General features: G+C 34.9%; 3 protein-coding genes across 9 annotated transcripts in view; 2 read left to right on the forward strand and 1 right to left on the reverse strand.

Annotated features, from left to right (window-relative positions):
• The window catches only part of LOC113065575 (rap guanine nucleotide exchange factor 3-like), a 36,570-nt gene extending 22,600 nt beyond the window's left edge, over window positions 1-13,970 (reverse strand). For 2 of the 4 annotated variants that reach the window (XM_026236922.1, XM_026236921.1), the window contains exons 1-2: window positions 13,660-13,970; window positions 6,178-6,245 (exon numbers count right to left, since the gene is read on the reverse strand). In XM_026236922.1, coding sequence (XP_026092707.1) covers window positions 6,178-6,245; window positions 13,660-13,879 — 288 coding nt within the window. In that variant the 5' untranslated portion in view covers window positions 13,880-13,970. Of the gene's footprint in view, window positions 1-4,299; window positions 4,570-6,177; window positions 6,246-13,659 lie in introns of those variants that run through there. The other 2 variants (XM_026236923.1, XM_026236925.1) reach the window with 2 other exon arrangements.
• LOC113065577 (uncharacterized) lies at window positions 5,895-24,823 on the forward strand. Of its 4 annotated transcripts, none has more exons than XM_026236929.1 (13): window positions 5,895-5,927; window positions 6,187-6,273; window positions 7,256-7,314; window positions 20,528-20,567; window positions 21,232-21,264; window positions 21,501-21,669; window positions 22,142-22,189; window positions 22,391-22,556; window positions 22,649-22,749; window positions 22,836-22,893; window positions 23,919-24,092; window positions 24,198-24,278; window positions 24,387-24,823. In XM_026236929.1, exons 3-13 carry the CDS (start codon window positions 7,297-7,299, stop codon window positions 24,741-24,743), a joined length of 1,245 nt encoding a protein of 414 aa, XP_026092714.1. In that variant the 5' UTR covers window positions 5,895-5,927; window positions 6,187-6,273; window positions 7,256-7,296; the 3' UTR covers window positions 24,744-24,823. The 4 variants fall into 4 exon arrangements, with proteins under 4 accessions (XP_026092714.1, XP_026092712.1, XP_026092713.1 ...); XM_026236927.1 differs by lacking the exon at window positions 5,895-5,927 and adding an exon at window positions 5,952-6,010 and having other exon boundaries at window positions 6,187-6,259; XM_026236928.1 differs by lacking the exon at window positions 5,895-5,927 and adding an exon at window positions 5,979-6,010.
• Window positions 14,898-18,139, forward strand: LOC113065578 (heme transporter hrg1-B-like). The gene is made up of 3 exons (XM_026236930.1): window positions 14,898-15,312; window positions 16,250-16,417; window positions 16,552-18,139. Exons 1-3 carry the CDS (start codon window positions 15,183-15,185, stop codon window positions 16,686-16,688), a joined length of 435 nt encoding a protein of 144 aa, XP_026092715.1. The 5' UTR covers window positions 14,898-15,182; the 3' UTR covers window positions 16,689-18,139.
• Window positions 24,824-25,644: the final 821 nt, after the last annotated feature.

Here is a 25,644-nt window from a genome sequence, read left to right on the forward strand (position 1 = left end):
CTGAGGCTGAGGCTGAGTGAAATGCTATCGATCTATACCTGAGATCAAAGCTGTGTATTTAGCAGAACTGTTTAATATCTGTTAACTAATAAATTACTTTCAGACATACTGATAAAGTCTATTCGCATAAACAATGACACAATGTGGCTGTACTGCATGACATTTTCATCAAAAAATGTAAATGTTCAGATAACTATTCCTTTAATGCTCATTATGTTGTTGAGAACTGAAAGGACACTACAAATGAGGAAGCATTCGAGTGATTTCAAGCCGCTGAACTGGACCACATACTTGAGAATGAACAGGTTGTAAGCATGCATATCTGATTGGAATCCCACTCAAGAGGCACTCAAGATTTTTGTTCTCGGTCATACTCCGTCCAGCCATTAACTAACAACAATTGCCAGCAGCTCTGATCTCTGTCTGCAATCAAGAGGCAAGAAAAGCTTCACTCTACTCTACAGCTTAAAATTCAGAGCATCAGGGAGACTGAATACAGAATAAGGGATGAACTATGTTTAAATATTTATTGGTAAGCTGTTAACCACTGATTTAGATGCCCAAATGCTTTTTAGTCATTGATTCTGCCATGAACTGTCCTATAGAGGAATCTCTGGGTAATATCAAATATAATTATATAATAAAATATAATTCAAATCTAAAGAACATTTTCCACTACAACTTTTGTGCAATAGAGAGATTCCATGGTTGTTAAACGTCCCTCATGGAACAATATATTATAATAAAGAACCTTTATCTTTAAGAGTGAATCAGCAAGCACTGCTCTGTTTAAAACATTGATCGTGTTTAAATCCATTCTGCATACGGTCACCCAAAATTGCAGAAGTGCTAAAAACTCTGCTGATGACTCACTAATGCATGTGTTCAGTATTTGATAGAAAACTAATCTCTACAGACAATTTATTTCATTCTGGTTATGCCCAAAACCATGACATATTTGGAAAGAACCAAATCATATCCATTTATGACCAATGCAAGTACAAAAAAATAATAATAATAATAATAATGATTTCAATGAATCGTTAATGAATCACTCAGACTGTTTTATGAATCAGTTTGACCAATTTCTTTGATTCAAGTTTCTACTCTGCTTAAAAGGAATACTGCAGTAGCAGATTAGATATTTTAGAGAAAACAAAATAACTAGAAAAATGTTTATTAGAAATTGTCATTACTTTTAAGATATAGTTTTTTAACATTTTCAGGCCTAGAATACAAATTTTCCTAATATCTCCATGTTTTCCATGACACATTTTTAGCCTTATTTGAGTTAGAGGGACAATTTATGAACTGTTGTGATTTGAAATCTTACTGCATTGAAAATTTCAGGCTCTCTATTCAAACAGACGAGAGCTGTACTTGCATGACTAGAAAATATCTGCAGGGGAGCGTTACCATGATGACCAAGTGGACCTACTTGAATCATTAAGGACTTGAGCTACCAGTTGAGATGCCGCCAGCATAGTTTTCTAACGGTTTTTAACCTTCTGACAAAGAGAAACTCTCCACAGTCTACATCTGGCCGAATACTACCTGATTCCCCCCTGCCCATATTGCAGAGAGTCCATAATTAGGTTTTTATGAGGCATTGTCTGACTCCGTTCCCATAGCAGGTGTTACTCAGCATCAGCTGACTAATGCTGTGAAGCATTAAGAAGAATATCCTGCTATTTATGGGCTTGCTCTGATAATGCATCTTTATAAGTTTTGTGAAAACAAATCTTTCGTTTTTCATCCTGAACAGCCCTCTACAATTGCAATGGCTCATGGTTATTATAATTATAATCAAGGCTTTCTCCTTTAAGGATAGTTGTGTCATAATTTAGTCACTCTAATGTCCTTCATAACCTATATGGCATTGTGTTAAATCACACCACTATGAGCAAAACATTTACTTTTTTGTTCCAAAGAAGAAAGCAAGTCATGTGGGTTTGGAACAACATGCGGGTGAGTAAATCATGACAGAACTGCACTGTTCCTATTACCGCTACACTACACCACACCACCTAGGGAGTTAATGCAGCAGACGCCCACAGAAAACGAATCAGCTTAGAGTTAACAGTGCAAACATTTAAGGCTGATGTATCATTTCTTGAGAAGATCTTATAAGGATAATATGATTTGTTTTGAAAAGTGTTTTTTTTTTCCTGCTTGATTTCCTTTCAACAGCAGCAATGGACAGTAAAAATGGTTGGGTGATTCCCAGTTGATCAGGTTCACTGTATCCTCATGCCTGATTAAACATAGTATAAGCATGGAGATCTCTCCACCCCGTTGCTCCTTTGACTGAGTAAACTGTCTAGAGTGAAACTGCAGCTGGCTGGATCACATGTTCCAGTAAAAGAGGGAAATTAAACAGGGATATTGACTGTCTAAATGAAGGTGCTGGGAAGTATCAGAAATCACATGATTATGAAATGCTGTTGACAGGTGTCTTTATTCATTTACTTTATGGAGTGTCCAAATTAGTCATATAATTCCTGATAGATAGATGCAGTTCTAAATATAAATTGCTGCATCTCAGGCTCCTTGGAAGTAAAAGAAAATCATAAATAAATTAAAGACGACTTGCCATTTATCTTATCACTTGTGAAGTAGACACAAATTTAATGAAGTGTGACTAATGCATTAATAGTCTTAAAGAAATAGTACCCCAAAAATAAAAATTTGCTGTTTTGGACTGCGTATGCTTATAAATGGTGCTTGAACTATGCATGTTTTGCATGACATTTTCTACTGAAGAAAGCAATATTATGGACTTGTATTTTAGCTGGAAGTAATTGTTTGAAGTTAAAAACATTTGAATGATGAATTTGTTTGGAGATGTGTGGACTACTTGTGGATCATTGTGATGTTTTTATCAGCCTTTTGAATTCTCATTTTGACGGCACCCATTCACAGCAGAAAATAAAGTGTTGAGCAAGTGATACAATGCTAAATTTGTCCAAATCTGATGAAGAAACTAACTCATCTTCACCTCGGATGGCCTGAGAGTGAGAAAACTTTCAGCTAATTTTCATGTGAACTACTGTATTTCCTTTAAGACTGATGTCCCGGCTGCATGAGGATTGTTTTTTTGTACTGACAAAATATACAGAATTTCATATGGAAAAAAAAAAACTCTAGAAAATAGCAGACAGATAAAAGTCAACCCTGATAGACTGCAGACAGTGGCACACTGACACAACACAAGGATATCTTTTTAACTAGAGCTCTTTATCTCTTTCTCTGGGGGTCCTCAGGCAACCTGAGGGATTTCACACTGAGTCATGACTATTATTGCTGGAATGTAGAATAGGAAAATGTGGGTCCAGTATCTCGACGTAAAGACCGCTGCTCCATCAGACAGTAAGCAGAGCAGACACTACAATGTTACAATGTACAAACGTGCATGTTAATGTGGAGATCGGAAAGCACCAGTAAGGTTTGCACAGTGTCCATGTTTCTCTATGCTGTGTTGATGAGAATATTATTTTGTTTTTTTTCGTATGAAAATCAAATGATCAAAACCAACTGAAATTAATGTAATCTAAAAGAGATCAGTCAGTATTGTGCCTTTTTATATTTAGATGCTTCATTTTGGTAAAAATGCTCATTATATGAGATTTACTCCGTAGTTCACTAAAGTTCACTCAGGTCTATACCGTGGTCGGGTCTTCCTGTGTACATTCTTTTCCAAACTGTGAGGGAACAAACCTTAAGATGAACAATGAACAATACGCTATAAATAACCCATCCTTGATTAACCCTTTAACAACATGTAAACACAAAAACATATACAACAACAAACAGAAAGCTCTGCTCATGTTCAGTGTCTGGGGGACTTTGGTTAAGTGTCTTAGCCTCCAGCTTCACATCATTTGGCATCGGTTTCAAAGCCATCTTCCCTTCACACACATCCTGACATGCAAACAAACACACTTTATTGGCTATACAGAGTCAATAGTATGTTCTGAGAAAATTGCACCTGCACGTATTCACAATGGGAATATTGTATGGGTTATTCCAATGGGTTCTGCCAACTAAAAGCAGACACTAGCATTTAATATCTTATATACAATCTTTAAACAAGTAAACAAAATAGTTTTTCCATGTTAATATTATTATTATTGTTTTTTTTTTCAGGAAGATGACATTTTTAAAGCAGCACTAATGCGTAGCCTATTCAGTTGAATTGGCAGGATTTATTAACGCTTAAAACATTCTTTGATATAGAATTTTTTCTTTCTTTCGTGACAAATAGCCAGTATGTTTAAATAATTTATTTCTACTACTTACCCAGCTGATTCCCCGGATCTGAGGTGTTTTCTCACTGTTACACCGATCGGGAAAGATTTGGTAATTGTAACTCCGAAATAGATGCATGTTTCAGTAAGGTCCGATGTATGAACAATTATTTTACTTAAGGATCACCTGTTGCAGCAACACATGTCGAAAACTACATCTGCAATAAGGATTTGACAATCCCTGTTTAAGGACAACCGGACCTGCACGCTGCATTCCTATGTGCGTGAAATTTCCAGCCTCAGAATGCCATTAAAACCTGCTGCTCGCTGTCAGACTTGCCTGCGCGTTCTCGACAATCCAGTCGAGGCACCACCCCCCGCCCCGCCCCCGCCCCGCCCAAGCGTGTACTGGGGGCGCGCCTCTCACTACTCAAACCAGCAGCAGCATCCGCGTGGATTATCCGCAGGTGTTTGTTTACATCAGATCTGAACGAATTTTACAATCGTACATGGGTCGCGGAACGGACCGAGAGGGCGACATTATAACCTTAAATGTACCAAATTCTTGTTAATGTACTGCATAAAGTATGTAAGATTGTACATTTTTTCATCTAATGTACATTTTAAACAGTAACGTTACTAATAGTAGGCCTATGATTTAGATGCCAGATATATTATGTATTTTTTAAAGCAATGACTCTGGATAATTATTATTTTTTTAATGGAGATCACGGTTCTCCAACGATTATGAAACAAAACATTAGGCCTAGACAACCCAACAAGGCTATAATTTAGTCTAACGTTACTTGTGGAACTATTTTTTTAGCCCATGTCATAATTGTACCAGGCCTAAAAATTAACCCGAACCTGGGCCCAGGAGATACATAATATAGACTTTTGTTTTCGCTTGATTTTTATTCTTTGTGTGAATTAAGTAATATTTGGTAAACCTTATTTTTTTACAAGCTGCAAGTTGCTTATTTAATGTGTTAATAATGAGAGCTTCTTTTAAATACACATTGTAGGCTATTTATTTTTATTGTTTAACCCTTTCAAAGTCGTGTGGTGGGTGGTACCATACAGTAAGGGTATCATTACTGTTTAAAAACCATTAATAAAATGAGTACACACGCACACACATTTTTTTGTCACTTAAAATATAAAAAAATTAAATAAAGTTTTTGTTTTCTTAAAATGTAATTAAAACTTCAACATTTTATTTCAGCTACTTGCTAAGGGAAACATTTAATTTCATTTAATTTAACATGTATTAAAATAACAAAAATTAAAACAAACAAAAAAAAAACTAGATATACAGTTTGACATTTCTAACCATTTGAATGGGCACGAACGAATGATCTGTTAAATATAATACAATTTTGGGACATTATTGCAATTAAAATGATAAAACACAGCATAGAAGGTTATTAAGTGAAATTAACGCAGCTGTCTTTTTCTATTATTTTCATAGTACAGTGAAGGATTATTTCATCTGCATTCAGAAATGAAATATAAACTTGCAGTAAAAGAACCACTAGAGCAGGCAAAATGTGTTTAGCTCATGTGTTTGACTCTGTCTCTCCTTAAGTGCTCTTATCTTTGTGTTCCAGCTGCATGATAAACCTTGAGGGGGTGAGGATCAGGGGGCGTGTCCATAACCCACCTTATTTACTAATGCAGGTGCCAAGGTTGGAGTGAAAGAGTAAAATGAACAGGAAACTGCAGCACTGGCTTGATTAAAAATCCCTCTTAAGTTTGAATAGGTCACTTTTTTTTTTTTTTTTATAAGTTTTGAATGTTTGCAGTCTAATAAAATGGGTTTGCTTTAAAGATGGTGGATAAGAGAGCAATGAATTATGCCAGTGCAAAGAAAAAGTTTGTATGTCCACACAGTAATTACAGTAAAGGAAGTAATTTTAATTTTCTGTACCTTTTCAAGGGACGAGCGCAGAGACAACCGGAGGAATGTGTCTTCTGAGCACATGATTGCTGGAGCCTCTGAGGACACAAAGGTAAAGAAAGAGAAGTCAGTACTGTTTGATTCAATTTGCTCTCCTTTTAATGTTACATCATGTTATCTCTCATCTCATGCTTATGATTTGTGAGATCTCGTGACTCCCACAAAACCCAGTGGCAGGATAATGTGAACTCCGATGAGTATTGTATTTGCTCACTGTTGCTCACTTGCAAATTGTTCCAGAGATGGAAACTCAAGCTCTTTTCCAGAATCTAGTAAGCTGCCTCAATTTCTATCATCCTAACTCAAATCTTAATATATAATCATGCAGTATATTCAGTAAATGTATATATAATAAATATATACAATTATATACGTAAATATCAAATATATTACTCTACACACAAAAATAAAAAATAAGAAATGAAATATTTATTTAAATAATACAAATGTATAAACAGTATGTTAAATATGGTTTGTGCGTGTAAACATACATACATACATATATATATATATATATATATATATATATATATATATATATATATATATATATATATATATATAAATTAAATATATAAAATAAATATTTAAAAGTAATAACGTTTAAATATATTATTTAATATTTAAAAAATATTTTATATAATATCTATCTCATATTTTAAAATAAATATATGCTGCATAAATATATCTTTTATATTACTGTATGTATTCTTTTTCCTTGAATTTTCCTTGTCTCTGTCCGCCATCAGGTTTTCAACAGGCTTGTCACAGGCAGTCTATTCTTGGATTGCCTTATCCTTGATTATATGCAGTGCTGTCTTAGATTTGAGCTAAAACAGGTTATCTTAAAAGGCAACATATTTTTCTGATTACTATTTGGAGGTGAACAGCTCACAGGGATTGGAACAGCACTTACAGTGTATTAACACTGGTATCCCATGCTAATTATATTAATTATCATTTACTAAAATGTATTATCTTTTTGAGGAATGAATGTCATTTACTTTAATGGGCATTGTCCTAACATGTATGTCATCCCCACCCACAGGTCACGTTGGGGACATTCTAAAGACAGGTCCAACCCTGAGAATGTCCATGTGGCTGGAGGTAAGGGAACATTACATAATATTTGTTTAGATCCCGGCTATTGTTTCAGGAGAGTGGGCTTCCTTTCCTGGAGGACTGAAATATAAAAACATTGAGTCACTATACTGTGGAGTCTTTCATCCACTGCTGTTCCACTCCTCAGTCCAAAATAATGGAATAATAAGATCTGAATACAATATGTTCCTGCTTTTTTTTTTTTTTTTTTTTTTTTTACATATGTATGTAAATCAGCTTAGTTTCTGATTGGGGATCAAAACGCACAGCGGAGCATAACAAACAGAAAAGCGGTTTGTCTGTACTTGCAATCCAAGCTGTAAACACCTTGACAAGTGTGTATTAGGTCTCACAGATTCTTCTTTTGAGCTTAATTAGTTAGGAACATTGATTTAACACTAACCACTTATGTGATAATGTGCTATGCTAAACTGAGTTTGAGTGCGAGTTATTAATGATTATGTGTAAAATGTTGTAACTGGGTGGCTGCAAAGATTCCTTGAATTTGTACATTCTTTGGAAGCTTTTCAGTGTTTTGGCTCTGTTCACCTGCCTTCCTCCATAAGGGCCCCAAAAATACTTCTCAACTGTTGTCCTGGGTTTATTATCTCTGTCAGCACTGCAGTAACAGACCCACAAAACCAGCATCTCTCGCCAAAACAGAAATGGCTGCTGAAGCGAAAGCAGTTGGTGTTTCAACACGAGCATGACAAGGCTTTGCTTGCATATATATATATATATATATATATTTGGCCTGCACACATCAGAGCGGTTCTAGACATGTTTTGACATTTAAAACCATTCAAAAATATAATTTTGACATAATTTGTAGTCAATGTAGTGAAAACATAGGGATTGATTAATTTAAAAACACAAAATGTAATATTTAGCCAAATTTGTCCCATATATTTTCTACCTACCTTTATTTCCCCCATTTAGAAAAAAGGAAATAACCTTATTTGGACCTTCTACAGCACGACCAGAGGACAAGAATCTAAAATACATTGTTAAACTTTTATTTTATTTTATTTTATTTTTTATATTAATGTGAAATAAAGGCTAATTAAACCCCAAACTATTCATTTATTTTATTTGTTGTCATTAATGCATTTTGTAAGATATTAAATAAAGATTACAAATTCACACAAGTCAGGGATTTAAATTAGTTGAATAATTAGTTAAAATGTCAAACCTCATATAAACTGAATAACTACTAAAACATAAAACAGCGTATATTAAAATAGTTTACCTTCTAAGTTTGATGATCAGCCTTTTTCCGAATCTTAAGTGCCTCCTTTCACTGACTATTTTATAAAGTTTAGTACCATTTCTGGAAAGTGCCATGCACACTAGTATTCATGCATGCATTTGTGTGCTCACAGAAACAACAGATATGTGATTTGATGTTTGCAAACTTTCACAACACTAATCGTGAGGTCTGCATCTTGCAAAACAGGTATTCACTTCCACAGAAGAATATTAGTTTTGTCTTAACGAGTCTTGTTTTTCTTCTTAGCAGACAAGATCTGTTTAAAGAAGGAGAGCATTCTGCTGTGTATATCCTCCATGTACGTCTTTCTTTTTCACAATCTTTCAATTTGCTTTGTGCCTGACTGCTGTATGTTTGTGTGTGTGTGTGTTTGTGTGTGTGTGTGTATGTGTCAGTGGTTGCGTATGGCAAAAGCGGTGCCAATGACAGAACTCAGAAATCAAGTTCTCCTCTATGTGATTCTCACAAGGCACTTGATCTTGTAGTTTGTATCAGACAGAGAAGCACAGGTTTGACTCAGATCAGATAGAAAGAGACACTATAGATGTTTTAGACAGTCAAAATGTGTCTGTGTGCAGTGTCAATAAAAAGATGTGGATGCCTTTTCAGATATGAACATGCTACATTGACAACATTTTAAACAAAATATTTTAGATTGATATAAACTCACAGATCGAGAAGACAATAGTCTATTAAGACCCAGTCAGTTAACCTAGTTAACAGCTGGAAGAATTGTTTTGCAGAGCTTTATACTTAGTTATCTCTGAAGTCTATGGCAGTGGAATAATTTATTGTACATCTCAGAAACCCTATTAAGTAAACGGAAGGTAATAATGAAATTTAAATGATAATGACTGATAATTATAGCTGCTTGAATGAACCATGATGTTGACTGACTGTTGAATTTCGTTGCTTTTGTCTATTGTGTTTTATTTTGTGCAATTTCTTCTTGGCCAGGAGACTCTTATAAAAGAGCTTTTATTTTCCTGGTTAAATAAAGGTTGAAAATATAAAATAAATGTATTTATAATATATATATATATATATATATATATATATATATATATATATATATATATATATATATATATATATACAGTATTGTTCAAAATAATAGCAGTACAATGTGACTAACCAGAATAATCAAGGTTTTTAGTATATTTTTTATTGCTACGTGGCAAACAAGTTACCAGTAGGTTCAGTAGATTCTCAGAAAACAAATGAGACCCAGCATTCATGATATGCATGCTCTTAAGGCTGTGCAATTGGGCAATTAGTTGAAAGGGGTGTGTTCAAAAAAATAGCAGTGTCTACCTTTGACTGTACAAACTCAAAACTATTTTGTACAAACATTTTTTTTTCTGGGATTTAGCAATCCTGTGAATCACTAAACTAATATTTAGTTGTATGATCACAGTTTTTTTAAAACTGCTTGACATCTGTGTGGCATGGAGTCAACCAACTTGTGGCACCTCTCAGCTGTTATTCCACTCCATGATTCTTTAACAACATTCCACAATTCATTCACATTTCTTGGTTTTGCTTCAGAAACAGCATTTTTGATATCACCCCACAAGTTCTCAATTGGATTAAGGTCTGGAGATTGAGCTGGCCACTCCATAACATTAATTTTGTTGGTTTGGAACCAAGACTTTGCCCGTTTACTAGTGTGTTTTGGGTCATTGTCTTGTTGAAACAACCATTTCAAGGGCATGTCCTCTTCAGCATAGGGCAACATGACCTCTTCAAGTATTTTAACATATGCAAACTGATCCATGATCCCTGGTATGCGATAAATAGGCCCAACACCATAGTAGGAGAAACATGCCCATATCATGATGCTTGCACCTCCATGCTTCACTGTCTTCACTGTGTACTGTGGCTTGAATTCAGAGTTTGGGGGTCGTCTCACAAACTGCCTGTGGCCCTTGGACCCAAAAAGAACAATTTTACTCTCATCAGTCCACAAAATGTTCCTCCATTTCTCTTTAGGCCAGTTGATGTGTTCTTTGGCAAATTGTAACCTCTTCTGCACATGCCTTTTTTTTAACAGAGGGACTTTGCGGGGGATTCTTGAAAATAGATTAGCTTCACACGGACGTCTTCTAACTGTCACAGTACTTACAGGTAACTCCAGACTGTCTTTGATCATCCTGGAGGTGATCATTGGCTGAGCCTTTGCCATTCTGGTTATTCTTCTATCCATTTTGATGGTTGTCTTCCGTTTTCTTCCACGTCTCTCTGGTTTTGCTCTCCATTTTAAGGCATTGGAGATCATTTTAGCTGAACAGCCTATCATTTTTTGCACCTCTTTATAGGTTTTCCCCTCTCTAATCAACTTTTTAATCAAAGTACGCTGTTCTTCTGAACAATGTCTTGAACGACCCATTTTCCTCAGCTTTCAAATGCATGTTCAACAAGTGTTGGCTTCATCCTTAAATAGGGGCCACCTGATTCACACCTGTTTCTTCACAAAATTGATGACCTCAGTGATTGAATGCCACACTGCTATTTTTTTGAACACACCCCTTTCAACTAATTCAACTAATTGCCCAATTGCACAGCCTTAAGAGCGTGCATATCATGAATGCTGGGTCTCATTTGTTTTCTGAGAATCTACTGAACCTACTGGTAACTTGTTTGCCACGTAGCAATAAAAAATATACGAAAAACCTTGATTATTCTGGTTAGTCACATTGTACTGCTATTATTTTGAACAATACTGTATATATATATATATATATATATATATATATATATATATATATAAAATTTTTAAGTAATTTTTTATTATTATTTAACTTATTTAAATCTTAATTACTAAATATAATTTTTAATGTTTGTTTTATTATAATATATTTTTGATTTATATGTATTGATTATTTATTATTATTATTTATGAATTAAAAAGTCAACTGTGTTTAAAAAAACTAAAACAACAACATTCAATTAGATTTAGGTGGCACTTGCTCATGCAAAAAAAAAAAAAAAAAAAAAAAAAAAAAACATTACATTGAGGATCTTGTATGTGGTTGCCAGGGTGTTGCTGTGCAGTAACTAAGGTTTTCTGGGTTGTTAGGTGGTTGTTTACTGCCATCACAAGTGATATTCTGGCCTGTATATAAATCTGCCTCCTTATATATAAATCTATACACAATATCTAAACAAATAGCAATAGTGCTGCTTGACTTAGTGTGCCCTCTAGTGTGCATTTACAGCTATAGTACATTTTACACACTTGATAAACTGGAGTCAATTTAGTGACAGCGTTTCTAGTAGCCTGTATTCTTAATCTACTGTATAACCTTAGTACTTTACATTTCCCTTAAGTGTGCACAAAGTCCACAAATAAACTATTTTAACTGGCAAACCAGTACTACATTTCTAGAATACTTTCACATCACAGAGAGTAAAATACAGTGAGAAACAAGCGCACGGTTCCTTTGGGAAAGGGTGTAGGACTTCCTGCAACAAATCACAGCCTTTTGTAATCAATCTTCAACTCGCTGTAGATTCCCAATGCAACATCATTTCACTTTAATTAAAATTCACACACATTAATGTCCCGTTCACTGGACTCTCAAGCTTCGCACATGCACACGAAGACTGCTTCCGTCTTTACACAACAGTATGTGATTTTACAAGCTCATAAATCCTGTCATTCCAAATCATCTTTTTCCTTCCCATACCAACTAAGCGCCCCATTTCATAGAAAGAGAGGATCTCTGTTGTCCGTGGAGGAAGGAAATATTGTTTATATTGGAAGTCCAGGGAAATAGGAAGTGCTGAAAGCCCCCGAAGGTAGGTGTTTAAAATGCACACCTACTCAGCCACATTATGTGTAACTTCCTGTCTGCTGTTTGGGGGCTTCTGTAAATTCACAGGTCACTTTCTCGCGGCTTCTGTCACCCACTAGTCTCTTACATTTCCCAGCATCATGATAAATCAAATGCCCACAGAATTTCCCATAGTTATTTGAGAATTTCTGAGCTTTCTTTTTCCACTCAAGATTATTAAAAGCACAACCATAGCTAATTTTTAGCTAATGTGTAAAACAGGTTGTAAATATATTTATTATTATTATTATTATTATTATTATTATTATTATTATTTATCGTTACTGTCATTACAATTACTAAATTCCTTATAAAGAAAAAATTGTATTAATTGAATTAATGTATTTATTATATATTTTTTTCCAAGGCATTGATGTTTGCCTACAAAACTACCACTGGCTCTGCACCCATTTACCTAAATTCGTTACTTCAGACTTATGTGCGCTCTAGAAGCTTGTGTTCTGCAAGTGAACATCGCTTGATTGTGCCATCCCAAAGAAGCACAAAGTCACTTTTACGGACTTTTAAATGAAATGTTCCCTCCTGGTGGAATGACCTTCCCAACTCAATCCGAGCAGCTGAGTCCTTAGCCATCTTCAAGAATCGGCTTAAAACACATCTCTTCCATCTCTATTTGACCCTTTAACTTTACCACTCACTATTCTAGTTCTAATCTTAAAAACAAATCTAACTCCCTTTCTTATCTTTTTGTAATCTATTTTCTTTTAATTTATTATACAATTATAAAAAAGACCTCTAACACTAGCTTGCTCTATTCTTTTTCTTGTATTTTTCTTCTTTTTTCTCTATTCTATCTGTTTTCTTTTTATTTATTTTATTATTTAAAAGCCCTTGTTACATTAAATGTAAATGTATTTATTTTAATACACATAATCATAATGGATATTTTATTAAAGTATATTAAAATATTAGTAATTTTGTTATATATTTTTTATGATTATGATGATGAAATTTTGTTACAATGAAATACGATCAGCCTTTTTTTTTTTTCTATCAGCGCTGTAAAAACGTTTTGCAGTTACCTGAAAATGTATCACAATACACTGATTCAGGTTTTGTTCAGAATTTGTCAGAAATTCTAATTATATAACAAAACTATTAATAAGTATATAATTAAAGTCATTTTTCAGGATCAGATCTCGTTTTCTCAAGTTAAACACTCTTCTACTCAAATACAAGGTAAATGTTGTATCTGTCGGTGATAGATTTCATAACCACACTTACCAATACGTCTGTAGATTATGTTGACAGTGTTTTCTTTCTTTTCCAAATAGTTTTCTTCAGTGCCAGGGTCAGTTTTGTCTTTAATGTCTTCAAGGCGAGCACCGTTCATCCGTCTCTGTCTCTGTATGACTTTTTCTTTCTCTTTATCTCTCGCTTGATCTCTCTCTTTAGTCTTTATGTCTCCCAGTGCTGTCTGTGAGGCATACAGAGGAAACCACATAGTGTTGCTCTCATTTGAATCGCTGAAACCATGTGAGTTACCGGCTTCCTGCTGCTCTCTGACTGGTGACAAAAAGTGGCTTTGTGTTCATTTCATGTAAGTTGACTTATGGAGGTGTGTCTTAAAATGTCTTTCACTTTTTAACAGTGACTGGTGGGGAAACGGGGCCAAAGTACATCTATGGCCTGGTTCAGTACTCTCTGGACTCGTATTCTGTTTATGCATTAGCATCTGTCTGGCTAAAGATGTGTGCTCAACACTGCTTGAGATCATCATTTTGATCATTTTAAATGGATACAGCTTGGACGTTTTTCGTTCCTTGGGCAGTGGTAACATCATAATGTCTACCCGCACAGTTAATTCATTACTATTGCAAATTTTACACACATTTTATATGATCCCAAGGAACAGTTTGTGAATGATGTAGGCCTGATTAATTCTGGGTGAAGCATTTCTTCTATTCTGTAATGGAATTTTATGCATGATCTGCATAATCGATGCACACTGATGATCACTCCCGTTAGTTTTGACAACCTATTTGCAATTAAGATTATTATTATTATTATTTATTTAGTTTTTTGTTTGTTTCACAGCTACTGTAGTGCCTGAGAATGAGTCTCATAGTTAGATGGCAAACCACTGAGCAGCGAGCAGAGATCAAACAGATTAAAACCACCATCTGCAGTGCTGTGCAAACAACAAGAAACATGTGACATCATGTGTGTAGCCTCTAGATGTTTCCACACACCTTTCCTGTAAATATACACCTTATACTGTAATTATTTACAATAAACGAGTGTTTAATTAGCATGCGTACATAATTCAATTCTCAGCAATGAACGCACATTTAATGCATAATTATTATTTGAGCACATTATGATTAGCCATAATTTTCACGATGAGCATTGCAGCATTTATGAGTCATGCTATGAAATGAGAACCTTTGATTTTTACAATATTTAAAGTATACACACGTGTTTTGCAAGTTTAAATAACGTTATATAATTTTAAATAAAATTCTAAATGGATAGCATTAAAATGCTTCCGTTGTTCGCACATATTTAGTTGATTTAAATGCATTTTTAGAATATCCATATAGAAATAAAACGTTTTGTCTAACAATTCAAACGTCCGCGACTGTGAGGTTGTTGATGGTTGCTATGGGGATACCGGGGAGCTCTTCCGGTTCATGCAGTCGTGTTTACGAATAAGCAGAGCTGCATTACATAATCTCTCATCGATGGTATAATCCTTCCCTTCAGCCTCGTTTAACAGCTTTACTGCGGTACTGTATGCATGATTAATGGGTCCGAACAGGATCTACATCAGTGTGGGATATGCCACGTTCGGCGTGTTGGTGGGATTTTCGGCGTTTATCGTGTGGAATGTGGTTTATAAACAGCCATGGACGGCGGCGATGGGCGGATTATCAGGTCTGTAAATAAACTCAAGGCCACAGACTCATTGTCTTCACCCATCCGCTGTCAAATATAGACATTTCACATCCTGTTTCTTTTTCTGTCATGTCTTTTAATTCGTTGTTATTAACAACGAATGTGTGTTGTTGCGGTTGGAAAGATCTCTGGCTGTCACGTTGTGTATAATACAGTCTGCAGCGTGTGGTTCGCTACCACAATAGAGAAATAATTTGTGATTTATTTTTCTTTTCTTATAAGGATCAGCCTGTTATCTTTTTTAAATGACTTTGGAAACCTTCACTCATAATTATGCCGACTTCTGACTATTTCTACCCAGAGAGAGAAAGAAAAACACATGCCATCCTATTACATTTATATAATCAAAACAATATAAATAAATTCATATTTAAATAATTGATTTTATTCCAAATAAATAAGTTGTGTTTGTGTTCTCCTTTTGATTCATCTTAATTTATTTTACTTTTTTTTTTTTTTTACTTTGCACTAAATATTTCTAAAAGTAGTAGTAAGAAAACACTTTCCAGTTTTTCTACTTAAAAGTTTACTTTTAATTCAAAGTGTTACCTGAAAAGCTATATATATATATATATATATATATATATATATATATATATATATATATATTTATAAATAGCACAATGTACTGTGTTAATATTAGAGAATTTTCAGTATTTATTATTTCCAGGTGTTTTACCAGGTGTTTTTTTTAATTTTTGCACTTCATTGCATTGTGTAATGTCGAAAAATGTCAAAAGAATTATTGGATAATGTCAGAAAATTAACTACCAGTACATATTTTACTTCTTTCTGTCATTCATTTATTCTTTATTATTGTTATTATTATTATTATTTAAGGAATTTTTTTTACAGTGTACACACCAGTTAATTGTTCAGTGTATGGTTGTGTATATCTTATGGTTTAAATCTCCAGGAGTTCTGGCACTCTGGGCACTGGTCACCCACATTATGTACATTCAGGACTACTGGCGCACATGGCTCAAGGGACTCAAGTTCTTCATGTTTGTTAGTTCCGTCTTCTCCCTCCTGGCTGTTGCAGCTTTTGCCACATTCATAGCTTTAGCTGTTCTAGAAAAGGAATGTAAGTAACTTCACATGGACAGCTTTGTCTCATAAAATGCCCCCCCCCCCCCAATGAAAAAAATAACTGTAAAATATGCATGTTTAAAGTGGATAGTGTTGTCTGTAATGTGTTCTGTATGTTTTTGTCTTCAGCAATAACTGACCCCAAAAGCTTCTATCTGTCATCCGTGTGGAGCTTCATGACTCTTAAATGGGCCTTCCTGCTGGGCATGTACTCCTACCGTTACCATCAGGAGTTTGCTGACATCAGCATCCTCAGTGACTTTTGATTGGCTCCTTCATCTGTAATAGATTTGTAGTTGCCAGTCGGTGGCTTCACCTGCCAATATGAAGATGGAAGGATGGATGGATCTCCTTTTATAATACCATCTTACGGCCTCCTTGCTTTTACAGAAAAGACTCAAATCTCAGCCCCTTCTTCCCTCTGATCCATGCCCTGGAGTAAGAAGTCAGTGAATGTCTGCGATCTGCCTCTTTCCTGTCATTTTGAGTTAATAGAGGGTTTTATATTGACATTGGATAAAGGTATGACAAGTGTTTGCACTTCCAGGCAGTTGATACACTAGGATTTGGTCACAGGTAGTTATTACTTTACCCAGGGCAGTGTCGGTCCAAAATGTCATATTTGAAATGAAGGCTTTCCTTTACTGTCAGAAAAAAAGCACAACAATTGTACATTTAGGGGTGCAACAGCTTGTCACAGGCCTTGTCCTAGTGACAATATGCATTCCTAGGCAACCACTATAAACCTTTTTGGGTGAATTTGGCCCAATTGCTGAGGTACAATTTTTGCCAATGTTTTTTTCTCGGAGTAGTAAATTAGTTTATGATGAAGGATTGTCACAGCTGTATCAAGGGTTTTCAGTCAGCGATGGTGGAATTGACTTTGATTTAATGTTACTGTTGTTTTCAGACATAGACAGTGTTCTTTATTGTTTGCCATGTTATTTCTCTTTAAATGTTGTTTATACTGAGTTCTATTTATGACGGACTGTGATCGGAACTGCATACTACCATAATAGTATTTCTGCAGTATGTACACTAGCTTTTTTTTGTTGTTGTTTTGATGTTTATGAAAGAAGTATATTATGCTCACCAAGGCTGCATTTATTTGATCAAAAATGGATTAAAACAGTTATATTGTGAAATATTATTACAGTTTAAATTATCCATTTTCTGTGTAGTGCATACTGTTCTCCCAAACAGTGCACAGGACACTATATATATCTCACAATGAAGGGCATATGACTTCAATGTGATGAGTAGTGAGAAATGTTAGCCTTTTAACATGTTGACTCATTATTTGTTTAGACTAGTAAAAATCAAGACATCCAAAGTAACTAAATACATTATAACTCATTGAAATGTGACAATGTAGCATTCTAAGCTTATTGGTGCATAATGCATTCTGTTTTGCACACTACCTTTATATGCATAGTTGTAAATATGTGGCAGTAGTATTCAGTTCCGAACGTTACTGTTGATGCATTATTATTATGCAGTTCCACTGTTTGCCGTAAGCGGCGGTGATGGAGCAATTGAATGAATGGCTAACTGGTGTTCATTCTTCTGCAGATATGTTTTTAGTGACATTATTACTTAATTGTGTTAAGTTATAACCATGAGCTGGATTCACCACATTTTTGAAAATGTAATATGTTATGCCATCTGAAATGCTACTTTGGGATTTTTTTTATCAGATAAAACAAATATGTGTTTATGTTGTGAAATTCATGTTCTTTGTTCTTTTAAAAGATGAGTGCTCAGTCTCTGTGTGCGTTGAGCAGATGTTAAGTATGCATGGGTCTGGTTTGTGATCATTTGCAGATGTTAAAGGAATAGTTCTCTCAAGCCCCTTTCACACTGCCATTCCGGCAAATACAGGGGTAAAGTGTTATTGTAATTGTTCCCTGGTCGCTAGATTTGGCACTTTCACACTGCCAGTGATGACCCGGTATATGTGCGTGCTTTCACACACAACCCCTGAAGATCCCGTAACGACACGTGACATCAGCGCGTGACGTGTAATGTACGAGTCGACAACGCTTGGAACGTTATACTTTAACTGAAGCAAGCAAACGATCTCTGCGTCAGCGCGGAAAGTGAGGAACTAACTGATCTCTGCTTCATTACAGTTTGCACATATGTTTTCGTCGCGAATGTTGATCTTCCTTCAAAACAGCCGGTAAAAGAGTCGCGCGATAACGTGCGTCATCACTTCGATACCGAATTAGATCTGGCTTTTGTTCACACAGCGCTCGTTCCGGATCGATTACCGCAATGTTACTATGTCCCCGACCCGGGTTCGATTCGGTAATCAATTCCGGGACGTGGTTGCTTTCACACAGAAGGCGACCAGGCAATGTTACGGGAATATTGCGGGTCCGACGTGCAGTGTGAAAGGGGCTTCAAAATTCTCACATATATTCACTGCCATGTCATTTAAACCCATTTTTTATATAGTAAAAAAGGAGACCATTCAAACTCATATTATAGCTTTGTATGAGAAACAAACTAAAGTTTTATCAATTACTAAATGAACTTCTCTTTTGTGTCCCACAAGGGAGAGAAAAAAAATTATAATGAGGTTGAGTAAATCATTTCAAAAGTTTTTTGGAAAACCATTCACTTTTAGGAGCCAAAAAGTAACAAAAACAGATTACTTTGCACTAGATTGCATAGAAATGTTAAATGTATTATTTGTTTAAATGAGAATAAGGGGTCACCATCAAGATTGTGAACTTTTATCTACAATATTTCACTCTATAGCATGTATGTAAAGAAGATTTGTACTATATGTTGCTTAAAACTTTGCACAGTATGTGTTACATTGGGACATTTAAAGGCAATTAAAGTACTGCTGTTTTAATCTATCCCACAATTCTTGTGTTTTTCCTCATCTTTTCTCTTTAAAGAGTTGTCTTGATGAACACACTGATCTGAAGTTTGACGCAGTTTGTAGTATCATGTTTGCACTTCTCACCAGCAGGGGGTTGCAGTTCAATAATATTCTTTTACTTTCATTTCAACAAGCTGAATCTCCTGCTGGAAGTTTTTTGCCTTGAAATATCACTTCAAAAATTATTCTGATGATACACTGACCTCTGATTACTAATAAGACGAATGGCTTCTTTTTCATTCCCACACTCACCACATAGATTTCTTCCTTATTTACGACAGTAAATGAAACTGCATAGAGTTGCTTAATATTATGTGGTGAATGTTGTTCATTTTAGGTTTAGCTTTGTAACATTTGCTTTAAAACAGATTTTCATGTTGGCTTACATCTGTTGACTTCTTGACTATAAACAGACTTCTTGGTGTTTTGAAGCTCTGTAGGCCAGACTCACCACTGTGACCTGAAAAAAAGAAAGTCGTGACATTTGCCAAGTATGGTAACCTATACTCGGAATTGGTGCTCTGCTTTTAACCCATCCAAGCGTGCACACACACAGCATTGAGACGTGAACACACACCTGGAGCAGTGGGCAGCTATATCCAGCGTCTGGGGAGCAATTGGGGGTTCAGTGACTTGCTCAAGGGCACTTCATCCATGGGCACTGAGGGTGGAAGAGAGCACTGTTCATTCACTCCACCCCCGCCCCAACTCCTGCCAGCACCGAGACTTAAACCCGCGACCTTCAGGTTACAAGTCCAACTCTAACCATTATGCCACAGCTAAAAAAAGGCTAGTAGTCAAATGTACACGTTAATTCAAAACTGTTACGGATGTAGTATACAGACTGAAACAGACATGCACTATTTTCAAGAGGTGGGGATTATGGTTTTTGAGCTGGATAAAACAAATCTTAATCTGGAGTAAGGAAGAGAATCACGGTCTCTAAACCCATCAGGTGTCATTCAACATGCATCCTTGAATGTGATGGGTCCTTGAAGTCTACTTAAATCACTATCAGTCAATACAGTCAACACTGTTTCATTATATGGAGGATGGCACAGGCCTGGTGTACAAGACTGCAGTCATCAGGATGTGGGCTTCTCATCAGCAATATGTGAAAGCAGACGGGGAACAGCTGGGGCAGTACTGAGACAGGAAGTGGTGTTTGTATGTTTATAACATATAGTCTGTCTTTATCACACAACACAGCAGCTAGTGTCTTCTTCAGGAACAATGCAGCTCAACAGAGGCAAGTATACAGTGCATTGTTCTGTAATTTTGTTCTTCAATCCATTGTGAAAGTTTGACATTTAAATGGCATTATTAAACAACAGATTATGTGATGATAGTTTACATATTTTACTAAGTGTCTTAGAAGTGATTTTTTTTCTTGAATATGTTTTAAATTCACAATCGTTCTAATGTTTGGGGTCAGTAAGATGTTTTATAGAATTATTCACACTCACACACACACACACACACACACACACACAATTTATTAAAAGCAACCACATGCACAAACTTGTTACAAAATATACTAAAATATAAATTAATGCAGCTTTGGTGAGAATTAGAGATTTCTTTCAAAAACAATACAAAAAAAACTTTACCAACCCCAATTATGTTATGATATAACATACAATAACTTTGCATGTAAGACATTTTCATGCTATGTTGCGTTTAATTTGTTGCCATCATTTGTGCAGTTAAGTATTATCCTTACCAACACTTACACATCAGGATGTGGCACTTAATTTAGGTTTCCGCCGCTAAAACAGCCACAGACTTATTGACTTGCACATAAAAAAAAATAAAAAAAAAGTCACAAACTACTTTTTTAACAATTTTTCATAGAATTCTTAGATATTAATAATGATTTAATTAATAATGTTTTTTTTTCTATTGTTTTTCAGCTTTTGCATTTCTTTGCCTGGTGATTTCAGTGGGTGAGTCCACTCATTACCTGTTTAAAATGTCATTTAACATTCTCTCAAGGAGAACACTGCATTGGTGACGGTGTCATGTGGTAGAAGCACACGGCTGCTAGATTAGAGAGCACTTGAGAAAGGACACATTTGTGAGGAGGAACAAGCTTTAATTTAAAAAGTAAACCTAGACTGAATGCATTCAGAGTAACAATAATAACACAGCCCTGAAGTTTTCTCTCACTCCTTTGTCTCAGATGCGCAGAGGAGTCACAGAATGACCTGCTATCTGGATGTTTTAACACACCGCACACATGAAGGGCCGTGCTCTCACATCATCCTCCCCTTGACCTCCACTGATGGTGACCTTTACCTCCAAAGCCTGTCGGAAGATGACAGTGTTACTCTTAGAAGCATGAAGGAGAGGTCTGATTTTTGATGTTTATTGTTTAACTGAACCTACTTTTAGAGTCAATATTGACATTTTTGTTTTCATTTCAGTTTTTATAGTTTTTGCCATTTTTGCAATGTTTCTTATTATTATAATTTTTTAAAATTTTATTATTAAGTTATTTTAGTACTTCAACTTCAATGAAAAGAAATGTTGTCTTGGCAGTTAGCTGAAATATTATTAAATAATATTTTTGACTGTGTTAGTTTTAGCTGTAGTTTAAGTTAACCCTGGACTGAACGGCTAAAATTTCATACATTTGTAAAAAATAAATCAATAAATTATAATAATTATTAATTAATATTAATTAAAAAAATGTATTCTATTTATTTGTATATTATACGTATGTGTATAATCAGAATACACTATTTCAGCCTTTTTACACACACTTTTATTGAAATAATATGTAAAAATGTGTTTATAGAAATATAATATAATTTCCCCCAGAAATCCAGCTTTGAAGATTTTGCTTGGTTTGGAAGTCAGATCATCAAGGTACAAAACATTTTTCAACCTACTAATCCATTTTTTGAAACCACTTTGCTTGTACTTACTGACAAAGGGAATCTCTGAAAAACTCGTGAAAAAGTTGAACTAAAAGCACAAAAGATAAAAAAATAACATGTAGTAGTTGTCCCATTATATTGACAGTGCACATATTGGCACCTTCTGACACCAATAAAATGTGTTGTTTAGGTTGGAGCTGATGTCTGCTAATGAAGCGAGCATTGAGAATTTTGTTCAAACACTATTGAAATACTTAAAAGACAAGAGTTTAGACGGCCTAGACGTGACCTGGCTGGATGGCCCTACTTTTGACGAATCTAGTAGAAACAAAGAGCTAATCACAAATTTTCTGAAGGCAAGGACTATTATTTTCAGGCAGAACACTTTTAATTGAGTTTCGCTTTAATAACAATAAATTGTATTACAAGCTTCCATTTTTGTCTGTAGATACTAAAAGGCGCATTTAAAAAAGAAACACAGCCTCTACTTCTGTCAGTGTCTGTACTAGGGCCTGTTGACCACAGTGATGATGAGCAGACACTTTCACAGTGAGTCTCGTTCCTTCACACTATTCATATTGCACTTACTGTGCTCGGTTATTTTCTGTACTTAATAGTTTCCTTCCTTTCAAAAGGTATGTGGACTTCATCTCCATTTTGCCTGCTCAGCTCAAAAAGGATGGACCATACATGGTAAACTGCTCACATTTCTTATAATTTGTTAAGACAGGCATTTATTAGTTGGCTTTAAAATTAATTGAGTGCCTCAAGGATGACATAGTTTTGGATGTTAGACTCACTCTGGTTCACTCCACAAAGATCCAATGAGATTATTCCATTGGCTTTTGGATTATTGCAGAAAATAAGCTTTACAAAGGTTTCTGATCGTTACACGCTTTGTTCATTATTATAATCTTCAGAAATGAACAGAACTTTTATGAATTTTGCAGCCTAAATGCAATCACTGGAATTAAAAAGCTAAATGTAGACTATAAACGACCTACACATGATTTCAACATCACACAGCCATTAAGATTCCTAACTCTTTTAGTCTTTATTTAAAAAAATATTTCCCCTGAAAGTTCGAGATCAAAAAATTTGCAAAAGCACAACACAACAAGGGTGTAAAAGCAGACTAGTTGAGTTTACCTGCATGTTTAATGTCCCGACAGCTTCTGTAGTCCTATTTAGCAACTTGTTAGCGAGCAAAAAACTTTAAAGAACACAAGTGGGGTATTACTGATGTATTTTATGTAGTAGAATAAATATATCTTGAGTTTGTGTTCACCACAGACCTTATTTTAGGCATCCAAGCAAAAAAATAATTTAAAAAAACCCATTGACTTCAGGACAATGGAAACCGCTCAGGATGATGCTATGCTAAAATACTAACACTTTTCCGGGTTTTGGCCTACATAAATGCAGCCCACATAAAGTGATTTATTCTAGTAGATCATACTCCTGCATCCACATTCTTTTTATGGTCTAGGAAAAACATAACTAATAGACCTAACACCATTTCTACCACTAAAACTACCTCCCAAAAGAAAGAAAAAAAAATTAGTCTGTAAAACTTTATCACATCTATGATTCTTGAGATCTTCATATAAATGTTATTCCAGAACCAACAAGGATGTAGCCTGTCATATTTGGGTAAATCACATTCATCTGTTAGCATGTTAGCATTCTGACTGGGTTTACCTCATATTTCTGTCTAGCACTGGCAGGACCAGCATGTTGACCTACAAAAGTTCAGTCTAGCTATGCCTGCTTTTCTACGCCGGTCACGACGAAGGCATCACCACAGGGATCATTTCAATCATGAGGACATGAATACAGAGACAGGAAAGAAGGATCACATCCACGTTTTGGGCTTCTACCTGGGCGATCGGGTAGGTTATAACTGCAGATAGTATTAGCTTAGCATTTATTTTTTAGCTTCCTCAGGGAGATCTTAAGCTAAATTGTTTAATCATCTTTAACGTTTATCCTTCCAGGTGTGTCAGGCCATTAAAAGTCGACCAGAGAAGTTCATTACTTTAACAAGTTTCTCAGATGAACAAAGTCTTGTTGCAGAGGTAAGTGTATTTGTAAAGCAGTAACATAAAGTAGAAATGTAAACTACTAGATGGATAATCACAAGGAAGATAATCACAAGAAATTATGCGGCATCTATTCATTTCCAGGTGCTCCAGAAAGGCTTTGGTGGCATAACGGTTGTCTTCATAGATTTGGACGTCTTCTATAACTCCATATGTGCGCATCTTACTCAGGATGAACGAGCAATTGTTGAATCAAAGGTGGTTCTGCATTCACATCATGTACACAGACGTCAGAAGCATGGTGGTCATCATCACAGCAGGAACCATCACCACAGCCGTCACCACCATCATCACTCTCTTCTTCCTTATGGCAGCCATGGTCATCATCACCATGGACATCATCAACATGGTCATGGTCATCATCACCATCACCACCACCACCATCTTCAAATAATTCCTCAAAGAAACATAACCGTGGAAGAACGGGATGATGTGAAGTGATTAATATGTAATACAAAAAAATTCTTCTGATGAATGATAATGAGCGACGTCGTAAAACTTTGGTGTTTTAAGCTTGCCGATTCCCTATGTATGTATGTATGTATATATATATATATATATATATATATATATATATATATATATATATATATATATATATATATATAAATATATACACACACACACACACTCACACACACACACACACACACACACACACACATATATATATATGTATATATATATATATATATATGTCTTATAATAATTGTGGAAGTAATGTTAAAAATTATGGTAAATGATACATAATTTACCATTTAAATGCATATATATATATATATATATATATATATATATATATATATATATATATATATATATATATATATATATATATATATATAAATAAATTGATAGCCTGAATGCACTGTAAGTCGCTCTGGATAAAAACGTTATATCATATTTTTTCATTACAGTAACAAGAATTAGACTTTCACATTATTGCACTGGCAATGGCATTGCAGTATAATAATATACATTTTTTGTAATTGTAATACTGCAATGAGAATAATATTTTTTTTTCTGCATTATAGTACTGAGAATTAGATTTCTTTGCTTTACAATAATTTTGACTAATTTTGTTATGAGATGAGGTTTATGTTTTGCATTAAGCTTTCACATTTTTACTAATTACTTGTTATGCGAACTTCACAAATCATATGATTTTTTTTCAGTATTAAAACAAGCTTATTGTGTTTCAGATCAGATCGATGCAGCATTATGAAATAAAATGTGGCCTAAAAGTCTGGGTGATTTCACATTCTTCTCTTGAACACACTTGATGCACAATATTTGTATGAGCAAAATTATGATTTGATCAGAAACAGGCCTGAATGAACCA

The sequence above is a fragment of the Carassius auratus genome, chromosome 48 (genome assembly GCF_003368295.1).
Source record: "Carassius auratus strain Wakin chromosome 48, ASM336829v1, whole genome shotgun sequence".
Lineage (NCBI taxonomy): Eukaryota > Metazoa > Chordata > Actinopteri > Cypriniformes > Cyprinidae > Carassius > Carassius auratus.

Coding starts and splice junctions, on each gene's coding strand:
- LOC113065578 (XM_026236930.1), top strand. CDS start 15,183: ATGGGTCCGAACAGGATCTACATCAGTGTGGGATATGCCACGTTCGGC. Junction 15,313..16,249: donor GGCGATGGGCGGATTATCAG/GTCTGTAAATAA, acceptor TTAAATCTCCAG/GAGTTCTGGCACTCTGGGCA. Junction 16,418..16,551: donor AGCTGTTCTAGAAAAGGAAT/GTAAGTAACTTC, acceptor TTTTGTCTTCAG/CAATAACTGACCCCAAAAGC.
- LOC113065577 (XM_026236926.1), top strand. CDS start 6,401: ATGAGTATTGTATTTGCTCACTGTTGCTCACTTGCAAATTGTTCCAGA. Junction 6,480..7,255: donor AAGCTCTTTTCCAGAATCTA/GTAAGCTGCCTC, acceptor CCCCACCCACAG/GTCACGTTGGGGACATTCTA. Junction 22,557..22,648: donor TAATCACAAATTTTCTGAAG/GCAAGGACTATT, acceptor TTTTGTCTGTAG/ATACTAAAAGGCGCATTTAA.